At 39.9% G+C, this 14,291-nt stretch overlaps 1 protein-coding gene across 1 annotated transcript in view; it reads left to right on the forward strand.

Annotated features, from left to right (window-relative positions):
- Window positions 1–5,171, forward strand: part of CA10 (carbonic anhydrase 10) — a 395,508-nt gene extending 390,337 nt beyond the window's left edge. The window contains exons 7-9 of the mRNA XM_063296562.1: window positions 421–575; window positions 3,011–3,185; window positions 4,942–5,171. Of these exons, the coding sequence (XP_063152632.1) occupies window positions 421–575; window positions 3,011–3,185; window positions 4,942–4,964 (353 nt within the window). The 3' untranslated portion in view covers window positions 4,965–5,171. The remainder of the gene's footprint in view (window positions 1–420; window positions 576–3,010; window positions 3,186–4,941) is intronic.
- The last annotated feature ends 9,120 nt before the right edge of the window (window positions 5,172–14,291 follow it).

The raw sequence follows: 14,291 nt of genomic DNA on the forward strand, positions 1-14,291 counted from the left end.
CAATAAAGTGCTGTGCTAAGCTGATCATGCAACTGGGCCATACTGGGATATTTTTTCCCCCAAGTTTTAGGAGAGGGCTTTGGATTTTTCTTGCTTTGTAAACTATGGTCAGCTACACCACACTGTGTGGCATACCTCGAAATGGCAAGGAAGCCGCACCATCAGTTTTTGGTCATCATGTACCAAAGAGCTCTGGGGCGGTATGGAAAAAAACAGGATTTGCAGCTGCAGATGGCCCACCCATAGACTCAGCCTAACCTGCTCCAATGTATAAATGTTGGCAGATTCAGATAGCAATTCAAACATCTTCTTGGTTTAGATCCATTCATATACCAGTTAAACTCTGATAGTTAATAATGATATTCATCTCGCAAATATGACTGTTCTCTTATAATGATTGTACCATAATTTATTCCCTAGATGATGCGTACTTACTGCAGGGACTTAATATTGAGGAACTTTATCCTGAAACCTCTAGTTTCATTACATATGATGGGTCCATGACAATCCCACCCTGCTACGAAACAGCAAGTTGGATACTAATGAACAAACCTGTCTACATATCAAGAATGCAGGTAAAACTAAACCCTTTATTGGCTATGATACAGTACCTTTGGAAATAATGAATTCTACTGATAATTGCTATGGATTCAAAAATGTGTACTTATTTTTTTTGGAAAACCACTATAAATTAGGCTGCCTACAATATAGAAGTTTTAAAAAATCCCACAACTGTAAAACTTCATGTTATAGAAAGTTATTAACACTGTTCTCTACCTAATACGGAGGGAAAGAATGGGAGCAGGGGGTTCAACCTTCCTTTTCAAGGAAAAGGCAAAATGTTTTCGTGCTTCTGAGGGCTCAGTTTGCAATGGAAGGCTCCCTGCTTAAACCCCCCCTTTTTTTCCTTTTAACTATTTTTTCAAACTGCTACAATGAAGGCAGAAGCATTCTAAGAAGCAGAAACAGTAATGGCACTTGGAACTTTGTTATTTATAGATAGTAGTAGGAAAAAAATGAAAAGAAAAACAAAGTTACAAGTGGGACTTTGAAAAGTTGGCTGAAGGAAAAGACGTGCTTTTCCATCATGGTGAGATTCTTTCAACGCTGCGCTCCACCTCCCCCCCCCCCACCGCCTGCAAAATGAGTCAAACCATTTCAGTCCATCTTTTGAAAATTACAGTCCTACTTAGGGGAAGAGCTTCCCCATCTCTCCTCTAATTCAAGTGCAACAATATTCCACAAGCAGCTTATCTCAGTCATAACAGTCTTCCTTCTATAAAAACGTCTCTTTTATCATGTATTCAAGGGTGTTATATCAGAAAAATAAGGGAACTGAGTCACCATTTTGTCCTTTCCTACTAATGAATTGCACTGCAGTGATGCTAGTCTATGGCTTAAATTGATTACAATCCTATATTCACTTATTCTGGAGCAAACCATACTGAAAATAATTCAATTTTTCTGCAAATAGCTCAGCTAGCGACAACATCTAGCTTACCTTCACTGATCTGGACAAGCTAAGCAAGTTCAGACCTGGTTAAAATTTTCATGGGAGACTGTCAGGAGTACGGATGGTGAGCAGGAGGAGGCCCCTATCCAGGGGGGAAAACGCATGCGTAGTTTAGAGGCTTTGAACCGTCCTTCAAAGAAACTCAGAGCAGACCTGCCTTGAGTTTTGGGGTTTATCTGTGTGGGTTTCCCACACTCTTTCAGCTTGGCAGGATTCTATCTACTAGAGCATTCAGTAAACACTAGAGACCAACTCACTGTCTCAGCGTGGTACTTTGCTCTAAGTTAGGACATCAATCCTGCCAAACTGAAGGAGCGTGGGAATCCCACACAGATAAACCCCAGAACTCAAGGTGGGTCTGCTCTGAGTTTCTTTGAAGGACAGTTCAAAGCCTCTAAACTGCGCATGCGTTTTTCCCCCTGGATAGGGCCCCCCTCCTGCTCACCATCAGTGCTCATGACAGAGACCACCAGAAAATAGGGCCACAGGGTAGACCCAGGGATTTTTAAAAAGCATCCACAGCCTGAAGAAGGTAGTAACAGATTGCTTCCATAGTTGCCAATAAAACTACACGGATGTAGTCTCACCTCCAAGGAGAGTTTATCTTACATAACTTCAGAATGACACTGATAAATAATTTCTACTGAATATAGAACAACAGGGCTGATTCCCAGAAGCTCTTTGCCCTTCACTCGTGTCTCCAGAAACTGGGGGAAAAAAATGGACAAAGTAAGTAAATCATCTACAGTTTGCGCAACATTCAAAGGCTGTACAATTCACCCTCAGGAGATACTGAGTGGCCCTGTGTTGTTCTTAAAGTGCTGATTTGCTACCACCCTCACAATAAACGGCCAAACTCCTCTTCACCGATTTTCCCAGATTGTAATTATCTTCGTCCTTTGCTCTCTCTCTTTTTTTGGAATAATTTTTATTAAATATTATATATGCAGATAAAACTAATACCATCTATATAGTATAAAAATATAAAAAGGAAAAAAACTAAATTCAAAACGTGCAGGAAAAAAAGAAAAGAAAAAAAAAGAAACCTCTCCAGCAAATATAATCAACATTAACATTTTATCACCATCTCTTAAAATAAAATCAACCATCTCTTCATCCCATATCTCTATATCTTCTCTACAAACCAATCTTTAAAGCCTCATCGCTCCATCTTAATCAGCAAAAGTCCATTAAGGGTTATCAGAAATAACAACGTAACTATTTTGTTGTTTATTCGTTTAGTCGCTTCCAACTCTTCGTGACTTATCTAATAAACCCCGTTTGAATCCTTCCCCTTACATTTATATCTCATTTCTATTAAAACAAATGCCCCCTATCTTCTCTCTTCAGATAAACAAAACCTTTATAACATCGTCATCCGGGCCTAGTCAACAAAGATCGGTTAAACTTTACCCAAAATAGCAACCCATATTTTCCTCTCAAATATTAATATTAAAAGTCAATCTTGCTCTGTTTTGATTTCTTATGTTTTTGCAGATGCATTCATTACGGTTACTAAGCCAGAATCAGCCTTCACAGATTTTTCTGAGCATGAGTGATAACTTCAGACCAGTCCAGCCTCTCAACAATCGATGTATCCGAACAAACATCAACTTTAGTTTACAAGGGAAAGATTGCCCAAACAATAGAGCACAGAAACTACAGTATAGAGGTATGCTCCAATCATTATTTTCATCTCAAAGGAAAGTTTTCAGTTTTGGAATCCCCTTTTTCTTACCATGTCAAGTTAGGAAGGTTTGATGTACCTTATCCCAGGTTAAATTGTTTGTTCATCAAGCCCAAGCTCAATATTTTCCACTCTGGTAACCACTCTTCCGTGCCTCAAACAGAGAAGGATCTTTCAGTCACCCGCTTCCTGGTCAGTAAGTGGAAATTCTAGGATTCAGTCTGGGATTTGTGATGTGCAAAATATTTGTTCTGCCACTACAGACAAACAGCTCTTTCCACCTTCTAAGCAGGCTTCTAAACGTTCAGCAAAATAAGGCATATTGAGGACAAAAAACATGGCTGGCGTAGAGATAGCTGAAGTTCTGGCCATTTGGCATGAGTGGAAGGAGCTGTTCCAGAGGTACGGAGTTGAAAATAAACATGCCTGAAAAATTTAAAGACTGCATAGAGGAAATTACCCTGCTGAAGGATTCTGCATAACATGCACTGGGATAACCAAATTCTGTTTCAAAACGGTGGAATCACTTATATATAACAAAAACCAGAGACTGATTTTAAGGTTCAGGAGTGTAAAGCTTTAATTATTACTCTTTCCCAGGCAACTCCTCTTCATATGCCTGACTAATTTAGGGATCAAGAAGGAGAAAGAGGGTTTTGTTTTGTTTTGTTTTGTTTTTCAGTAACAGACCTTCTGCAAGAAACTCTGGCGGCCAGAAAATTAGAAGCACGGTTCATTCTGGAACAACTGTTCCTGTTTTGTTTCGTAATGCCAGTAACATTCCCTTCCTTGATGAACCTTCTAACCCAGTGTTTTTCAAACTTGGCAACTTGAAGATGTGTGGACTTCAGCTCCCAGAATTTCCCAGCATGCTGGCTGGGGAATTCTGGGAGCTGAAGTCCAGACATCTTCAAGTTGCCAAGTTTGAAAAACACTGTTCTAATCTAAACCAGTCTTCCCTGACACAGTGCTTTCCAGGGGTGTTGGACCTGAGCTCCCATAATTAGCAGGAGCTGAAGTCCAAGACATCCGGCATTCACCAGATTAGGAAAGGCTGATTAGGATTAAATAATGATGAAGATTGTATCTTGCAAATGTACACACACCAGGGTGGTGTATGGGAAGACTAACATGAAGACATCTGTTCTCATGGAAGCCACCTTCCTAGCAAGAGGTGTTTGCAAGGGGCTACAGCTCAGTAGAAGAGCTCATGCTTTGTATGCAGAAAATCCCAGATTTAGCCACCGCCAGACACTAGTACAGGCAATATCAACTTAGATGGATTAATGATTTGATTGAATGTAAAGGAAGTGACACATTTGGAGATATTGTGAACAGTTATGATATATTCATTCTCCTTCCCTAACCCTGGAAACTTCCCCCCCTCTGTAAGAGCCAATGATTAACTTCTTTTTTGAAATCTCCCCACTTCTGGCAAGTTTTGGCTCCAGAGCTTGATTTCAAGGCAAGGCTTGATTTCTCTTACTAGGAGGACATCAGACTCTGTAATAACCCCCATTGCCTCACTGTTCCCATTGTCCCATCCACAGGCACATGTACCAGCATTTCAAGTGCTGGAGAAAGCACGGGGAACTCTATAATATTTTCTCTTTAAGATTTATCTTTTCAAACATTTGAGTGATCTTTACATCTGTGGTTGTAAAAAAGAAATAAAGAAAGGAGGGGGAGGTATCATTGTGGAAACCTTTTCCAAGGTTGTTGTTGTTGTTTTTCCTTTCAGTAAATGAATGGCTCCTGAAGTAATTAAGACACAAACAGGAAGAAGTTTTCACCTCAATGGAATGCTACTACTGTGAATTGACATACTACAGAATGCCCCAGCCCCATTCAGTCCTCGGTCTTTGTACTTCATAGTGGCTCATGGAGCCACGCTCAAGAGAAAAGGATGCCAAGTTGGAAATTCAGCCCAATGAAATGTATTCATGTGATCAGTCGTAAGAAAAAGAAAAAGGGAAAAAAAGACAATATCTGCCATTACCATGATTACAATTTTGATACTTTTTTCCTGAAACTACTATCGCCCACAATGAAAAGACTGTTCAGACTTTGTATATATGAACTTCCTCTATTCCCCTTCTCCCTTCTTCTCTTTCCCATCATGCCTCCATTAAAAAAGGCGGTTCGCTGCTGCCATCCAAGTGGATTTGTGTTCTGTGTGCCAAGTAATCCTTGGAAAGCTGTCATATCACCCTCATTATTGGTTACTGGCAAAGCAGAACTAGGGAGATTGTAAGGGAAATTTATTTCTGGGTCATAATCTTTCCATTTAGTTAAGAATGGACAGATACCAAGATAAGTATTGTAAATAGGTCACTGAAGAATTATAAAGGAAATTGAAATATTTTCCCCCTCATCACATATCTGTAGTAGGAACTGCCAAGACTGGAATAAATCCATTTTTCTGTTTCTTGTTTTACAAAGGTCATACACTGTGTTTGGTTATTGTTAACAATTCAATAAATGTGTTTAACAAATTAATTTATTATACGCACTTTGGTTTATTTTATTTCTTCTCTCTCCAAAAATGGAAAGGACCTTGAATTCTGCTGGCACGATCAATCAATCATCTGAATTTTATTTTTAAATATATATGCATTTAAAAGCTACTATAGGAATAATCACAAATTAGATTTAAACACCAAAAGCAATTGCGACCATTTTAAAACGCCTTCGTAGGCATTATTAGGACAATTTCTCTGGCATCCAAATCAAACACTGATTTTCATTGGGCCACAGGGGTTCAGGAAGTCAACACGTTGGTTTCTTACACTTTTGCACTCCTATCAACAGCAGCACAGGTTTGGGTAGATTTCCCTACTCACTTATCTCAAACTCCCATGTTGGGGAATCAAAGTCAATCATACAGAACTAACTCAGAACCTTTCCTACCTTCTTCTTGAACAGAGTCAAAACTGGACATGAAGGACTGGCCTTATACATTGGTCTCACTCTGAAGGTCCTCAGGTGCACTGGCTTCACTGCTTAAATCCCTGGCCTTCCTGAAAGGAGGTTCACAGGGCCAGTTGAGGCACCCAGAATCAATGACTGGGGTGGCCTAAATAAATACATGTATTTCCTTGGATAAGACTACACCCCTTTGCACAACTGGAGTTCCGATTAATGCAAGTTTGCTGTTGTATGGAGGCTTCTCTCTGTATTCAGGAGAACCTGAGGAAGTCTATTGCAGGCACACATACATACCGAATGAGAAACTGGAAGAAGCTTTGAATGGGGCTTATACATTTGTGATATCTCACCTATGCACAACTTTATGCAGCCACAATATTTTAATAGACACATGAAAAAAAAATACTCTCTTCTATCTCTCAAATGTGAACTAGTATATGCTCACAAAATATCTGGGTCAATCTCAATAACAATATACTGAGATTTTGTTACTGGAAAAGTATGATATTGCTGAAAAAGAAGTGTTTCCCACACAACTGTGCATTTGCTGTCTGGTACAGTGATCATCTGGAAAACTGGTCATCTGAAAAAGACAATTGTCTTTGCCCTGATCTGTGTGTATTGTTGAAGCAAAACAACATAACCAATATATCTGATGGGGAAATGCCTGTTCTTCTTAACAGACAAAACAAGATTTCACCAAGCCAAAAGCAGATTTCTTTGATGTTTTGTTTTAATTTTGTCTCCATATTTAGTGATCATTTACTACACTGAAGTTAGGAGTGAATGTATTTAACTAGTCTGAACTTGTTGAGCTGCTTTTTGAGAAGACAGTTCCTGCTTCTCTCATAGATCAAATCTCATTTGCTGCCCCCATCTCGAGCCTCTCTCTCTTTTCCTTTCATCCCTTGGAATCCTGGACTCAGCAGAAATGTTAAAGGTCTAGTTACAAATGAAGTAACTGTGGGTTTCTCATCATAGAAGCATCATGTTCTCCATCTTGGGTACTTAGGAGAGAAATAAGACAGTGTTTTGTATAGCATTTTCTGAATAATAGATGCAACTAAAATGGGACTGGTGATCATAGAAACTACTTTTACAAAATATCTAGTAGTCAAGAGTGAGAATTAGGAGGTTTTTCAAAGACCTGAAATTCACATGTTCATATTGTAGTTAAAAAGAAAATTAAAAACAAAAACATTTGCTGGATCGCTGGCCAATGTGCATAGGCTTCCACTTGTCTTTTTCTTCTTGTTCTTGATTGGAACACCCAAGAGGTATTACTGAACATTTGGAAACTTATAAGCATCTTCACATATCCAAAGTACCAGCTATACTGCTGATGTATTATTATTATTATTATTATTATTATTATTATTATTATTATTTACTATTATATTATTTCTATTTTGTCCCTTGATTGTCCAATCCAACAGATTAGAGATATTTCCAAAAGAGAGAAAGAAGGTATGACAAGGGGCGGCATTTTGCTGACATTAAATCTTAGACTATACATTATCAAGAGTTATTAGGTTTATACCAGGAACCAACAGCTTCCCTGTGCAGTGTATCCCTAAGGCTATAGCTTGAGGCATCTAAGTAGCAACCACCCTCTTCACTCTTCTAAACTGGAAAATCTGATCCTCAACTCGTTCTTATTTCTGATACTCTACCCTGACAACCACAGCCATGTGTAGCTCAGTTCTGACATGCTGTTCTGATCCTACTGTTACCTTCCTTATGGTAAAAATAGTGGCACTAAACAAAACAGATGACTAGGCCTTTCCTTGGAAATTTTAAAACATGCTCAAAAATGTTGTATTGTATAGCTTACATAGGTTCATTGCTCTGACTCCCACAAGCTATGCATAGCCAGACAAGCGCTGACATGCATCAGAATTAAAGATGTCTAAGTTGTAGAATATGCACTGCCTTTTTACCTTGCAAAGAGGTATATCACATTTGTGGTTTCTTCCTTGCACATAGAAAATCACCAGAACAGACAAAAGCCTAGGCTAACTCATGTCTCACTGGTGTACAAGGTTGAATGAAGAGCTGTCCTACAGACACGCCCTGAAATCACTGTGCAAATTCAACACTATTTGGAGAATGAAAGCCTTTCCCTGCTAGACTTGAAATGTGACCTATACATCTTTGAGTCCACAGAAAACCATATTGACATTAAATTATCATTGCCAATCCCTCTCTTGCCTTGATCACTCTAGTATCACTTGACTTCCCTCCAAGGTAATACACAAAAGCATCAGTGGGGGAAAGGGAGCAAATAATTTGATGTTTGGTTGCAGACCACAAGGGTTACGTTCTTGCATCAAGGCTAGGGTCTGAATTGTGATGCTGTGACACACATTTTGATTTTTCTTCATCACTTTCTTCATCAATGGCCTATATGAATGGGTCACTAAGCCTAACAGATTTTGCACACCACCTTTAGGCTGTCCTTGGATTGTGTCAGAGTAAAGAGGGAAATATGCTATTCCTTGCTTACTTGAAATAGAATGATACAATCTAGGGATGCTTACATTTTTAAAATATCAATACAGCTAAGTGCAATTTAAGCCTCTGTCATTCATGGGCTGGAGATGGGATGACTGCAGCATTGTGGGGACGTAGTGGACAAGTGATGTTGGCAGGGCCTGTTTGTGCTATGATTAGGGACAAAAGGGGAAAGATCCTCAATACAAATTCTGTGCAGTGGTTAAGTAGGCAGCCTCTTTTACCCACAACTCATATACCTGCAAGCAAGTATAATACATGGTCCATGCTATAGGTAGTCATTTAGAAAGACCCTAGCATGCCACACCAGCTATCCTTGCAGAAAAAAAACAAAGGTCTACTAAAACAACTTTGATTGATGCTTTAGAAAATGGTTTAATATTGGTTATAAACTTCCAATCTAAATTAATCTTGTTGGATTCTTTCTATCTCTCAGTAAGGCCTGGGCAGAGAGGCTGCTGCAAATGAAAGCACACCTACAGTCTTGCCTTTCCAAAGCAAGGCAAGAAGAACATGACGTTCACAGAGGTGACCGCATCTGACGATGGAGGTTTATTCCATAGTATGGTATGACACACGTCTAAAAGGAACTATTATAAGAGTCTTCTGTGTAACCAGTCAGGACATGGTCAGGAGTGGAGCTCTGAAGTAGCCATTTGTCCCACATATTGTCCATCCGTGCTGAAGCCCTGGTTTGTTCAGTTCAAGGTCCCTCAGCCACCTCCTGCTTCATACCCATTTATTGAAATGTAAGAGTAGAGCTTGACAGGCAAATATAAAAATAGAGTTTAACATGCAGACTTTTGCAATCTATAATGTACACCTTTAATATATGAGTTTAGAACCCTGAGTCTTTCTTAGCCACTGAATCCCTCTGATCCATTTCTTCATTTTGCTAGTGGTGCTTCACCAACCATTTAAATGGTGGAAAGAAGGTTAAAACATCTCCTTCCATCTCTTGTCTCCCTTCCCACCTCACCTTTCTAAGTTAGCCTCAGTCTAACACTAGTACATTTTATTTATTTTATTTTATTTTATTTTATTTATATTTATATAATTAAATTTAAATTTCTATATTTATATTTATATTTCAAATTTTGTCACACACACACACCATCTCCCTCAAATGAGGTACTTTTACATAGTGTGAAAGGTGAAAGGTTCCCTGTGCAAGCCAAGTCATGTCTGACCCTCTGGGGGGGACGCTGCTTTCACAACGTTTTTGTGGCAGACTATAGAGCGGGGTGGTTTGCCATTGCCTTCTCCAGTCATCACCTTCCCCAGCAACCCAGGTACTCATTTTACTGACCTCGGAAGGAGAGAAGGCTGAGTCAACCTGAGCTGGCTACCCAAGAATCCAGCTTCTGCTGGGATCGAATTCAGGTTGTGGGGAGAGTTTCAGTTGCAATACTGCCACCTACCCCTCTGTACCACATGAGGCTTACATAGTACCATACTAAAAACCAAGAACTCAAAGACTTTTTTTTCAGGGAATCTAATGAAAATAGGGATATCAGGTGCCTTGGGGAATTTCCATTTCCCAGGGACTCTGGCATTTCATTCTTTCCACATTATAGCAGAAATTCAGATGCTGGAAGGAGGAGCAGACCAAACATGAGAATAAGAGAGGTATGGGGAATAAGTGAAAAAGAGGTTTTCCTCCACTGATTGGCTTTCTTGCCACTTTGGCCACTGAAGTTGAAGGGGGAGAGCAAGTCCCCCCACACTACCCCAGCCACTCACTGAATACAGGCAATGAATATAATTGGGAATTATTAGTCAATCCATCACTCTTATAGAGTGGAGAGACAAAGACAATTTTCTCTGTTTTTGCTTACAATGGATGGTCCCAATATTCATTGGCTCTAGACCAGTGTTCTTCAAACTCATCAACTTTAAGATGTGTGGACTACAACTCGCAGATCCCCCAGCCAGCATGCTGGGAATTGAAGTCCACACATCTTAAAGTTGCCTAGTTTGAAAAACACTAATCTAGATAAGTTTGCCTATCCTTACTCTGACATCTCCAGATCTTGACTTTCATATCCTGAGATTTCAGCTCTTTTTAAATGCTTTTATATATGCATGAGACCAACTGTTTGTTTATAATACAAATGCCAGGATAGCTGAACTAAATCCGAAAGTCTGTTCACTTCCAGATTTGTTGACAAGCAAAGTTTGCTAATATTACTAATCATCACTCAATCAAAATATTAAATAATTAGCGTCTCCTTTGGGGGGAGATGGGCAGTGATAAAATTTGATTAAAAAATAAAATAAAATAACAGGAAAGAGCATGTCTGAAAACAGATAAAGACCAAAAGACACAGGAGCATAAGTAAAGACAAATGCTTACAGCATATTGACAAAGCTAAAGAGAAGGTGTTAATCTAATGCTCTTCCCTCCCCAGTTGTTCCCTCCACTCCAAATATTTCCCCACTATTTCTCATTTAATGAAAGAATCATACTGCAACCAGAGAGTCCAACTTCAGCTCTCTGATTCCTTTGTCTTAATTTGAAATGTGACAGTAATGACTAATAAACATTTTCAGACGTGGGATGCCAACACTTCCCCGGACCGAGGGCCCCAGTCATTAAACATTTATGTGCTGTGCCTTTGAGTACCGTGACAAAGCTACAAAAATGAAATTTGAAGACTGCATTTCATCCAAATGCCATTCTCCCATCTGCAGTCGAGGAAATGTTCAAATGAGCCGGCCATTCTTTCGTCCGCATTAATTCACCCCTCAATTGACATACAGAGAAGCATGGCAGAGAAACGTGGCAACTGTTCTTGCTTTTGCAAGTACGAAATCCTCTTTTGAAATCCTTTCTGGAACACAGTCTCTTCACTTTGCCCCACCGAGGGCTATCTTGATTACGAGAGCCGTTTCAAAAGGACGCTTTGAAAAAGTGAACGTGGCTTAAAAAAACGCTGGGTGCTGGCTCCACCAGTGGCTTACAAGAGCTTGTGACCCATCGAGCCAAGGGCAATCGAAGCATGATAGTTTGAAGCTCCTGGGTTTTTAGCATCTCATGTCATATTGTAACAGGAATACAGTAAAGAACAAAAGAAAAAAAATCCCAAGCTTGGAAGGTTATTTTCAGCTTAAAAGATCGTAAATTGCCCAAGCCCAGGGACTTCCTCATATAAACTTACATAATGCATAATTCTCTGTGGACATGATAACTTCCAGATAACTTCTTAGACTTGTACTGTTGGCTATCTACTGTACATAGCCATTTTTTTCAACTCTCTGAAAAGTCAACCTTCACCCTCCTCCTGTTCTTGAGAGACTACGGTATTGGATGCAGCCCCTTCTATCATTCTACTTCCAGCTGATAGTAGAACAGTAATCACTCAAGAGGGCTAAACGGGCCCTCAGGGGAAGCATTTCTAGTATGGTTTTGGTTTTGTGCACATCAAAAAGTGCCTATTTTTTGCGGGATTTTTCCACTTAAGAAATAACTTGACAACAACATTGCTTGAATGTCGAATAATGCTCACTGCTTCATACGCGTATCATGGATCCTACCCTCCAACTTCACTGTCCCTGGTCTAATCTGCCTTCACTATTCTTCAGTTTAATGATCTAAGGCAACCAACAGAATTGTATTGGTATCTCTTGATCTTGCATAATCCCTATCAATGAAATTTATGTCAATCCCCACAGGAAATTAAAATACTTGGCAATGAGAAAAGAGACGTTTTGAGGTTTCATCTGGCATTCACTGTCACCCTCTGACACATACTTTGGTTTGGAAGAGACTGAGGAGTTTTTGAGAAAGTGGCCATCAGGTGTCTTCAGCATCATTTGATGCTGAGGACAGGAAGAGGATCCTAATTAAAGGACCTGGTTCACCAATCACTTGGCTTTTGATCCTTTGGGGGAATTGCTTGGGAGAATCTGAAAAAAGTAACTCAGCCAAATCTAGAGAAGTCTTTCTTCCCTGAATGGCTTTTTGTGGTGTGCTTGGAGAAAATTGCTATGACAGCAATCCTTTCAGCTGTCTGAAGGATGGAAGTTTTAGGATGAACACTGAATCAGGATGAATCAGGGATTGTAGGAGAATGGCTGAACCTGTAGGATAGAAGGCTGGCAGTCTAAAATCTTTTCCCCCAGAAATCCTGTGGGTCTTCACATTCTGGCCCTGTAGGCCACTTGGGGTTAGTGGCTTGATAGTTCCCACAGCCATCTATCTTCCAGTGTGTATCTTGCCACGTGTTCTCTCTGTAACCCTAATCAATGAGAGGAATAGGACTCTCACAGTGTGTGCTGTCTTTCTGGCAATTAAAATGTCACCAAGAAAGACATGGAAGTAGTTTAACTAAGGCTGACATCCAGTTTGGTGTAGTAGTTAAAGGCATTGGACTAGAAAACCAGAGACCCTAAGTTCTAGTCCTGCCTTAGGCAGCTGGGCGACCTTGGGCCAGTCACTTTCTCTCAGTCCTAGGTAGAAGGCAAAAAGTGTTCTTCCATTTCTGAAAATGTTGCCAAGAAAACTGCATGGACCCATCCAGGCAGTCATCAGGAGTCAAGATTTACTTGAAGACACATAATGTAAAAAAGCTCCTGGCTGCATAGCATACAGGTATATGCTCTACTTTCCCTTCTTGGAGGAGGAGGAGGAGGAGGAGGAGGAGGAGGAGGAGGAGGAGGAGGAGGAGGAGGAGGAGGAGGAGGAGGAGGAGGAGTTCTTTTCAATTTTAAACCTTAAAAATATGCATTCAATGTTGCAGAAAAAAGAAAACCCACAAGAAAATGCAAAAGAAATGCTCCAGGCAGTCCTCTATCTATCTATCTATCTATCTATCTATCTATCTATCTATCTATCTATCTATCTATCTAGTTATCTATTTTCTATGCCACCTTTATTATTTTTATCAATAACTCAAGGGGGCAAACATACCTAATACTCCTTCCTCCTTGTATTTTCCCCACAACGACCACCCTGTGAGGGGAGTTGGGCTGAGAGAGGGGAACCGGCCCAAGGTCACCCAGCCAGCTTTCGTGCCTGAGGCGGGACTAGAACTCTCAGTCTCCTGGTTTCTAGCCTTAACCACTAGACCACACTGGCTCTATAGCAATTATGTGCTACAAATAGGTATTCCTCTGGCAGAATCTTGAAAGAAATACTACAGGGAGTTCAACTTACTGCAGCTCATAAGAAAGTTATAAGTATAAATAGTATTCTCGTAACCAGCCTGAAGAATATGTAAAGGCTGAAATTACACAGAACTGATTGATTGATTGATTGAGAACATTTATATGGCCCCCCAACTCAACCACAGTGATTCTGGGTGGCTTACAGAAACCTAACAAAAAGAATGCAAAACCACAATACATACATCAACAAACAACCATGAAACAATAAAACAATAAATTAATAAATTAATAAAATGGTGATCTGAACAGGAATAACACCAACAACCAATTGGGGCTCCAGCACATCATGACCCATAGGCCCAGGGAAGCTTGAAGAGAGGGGGGGAAAGCTCTGTTAGACTTGATTTAGCACCACACACAATAAAAATGCCCAATCCTGGCTAGAACATGTTCTTCTTTCTATAGAAATGGCCGTTTTTCTGGAGAAACACTCTCTTTTTAGTTACAACTTCCTGTTTTCTTGGAAATCCCATTTTTAAT

The sequence above is a fragment of the Candoia aspera genome, chromosome 2 (genome assembly GCF_035149785.1).
Source record: "Candoia aspera isolate rCanAsp1 chromosome 2, rCanAsp1.hap2, whole genome shotgun sequence".
Classification (NCBI taxonomy): Eukaryota; Metazoa; Chordata; class Lepidosauria; order Squamata; family Boidae; genus Candoia; species Candoia aspera.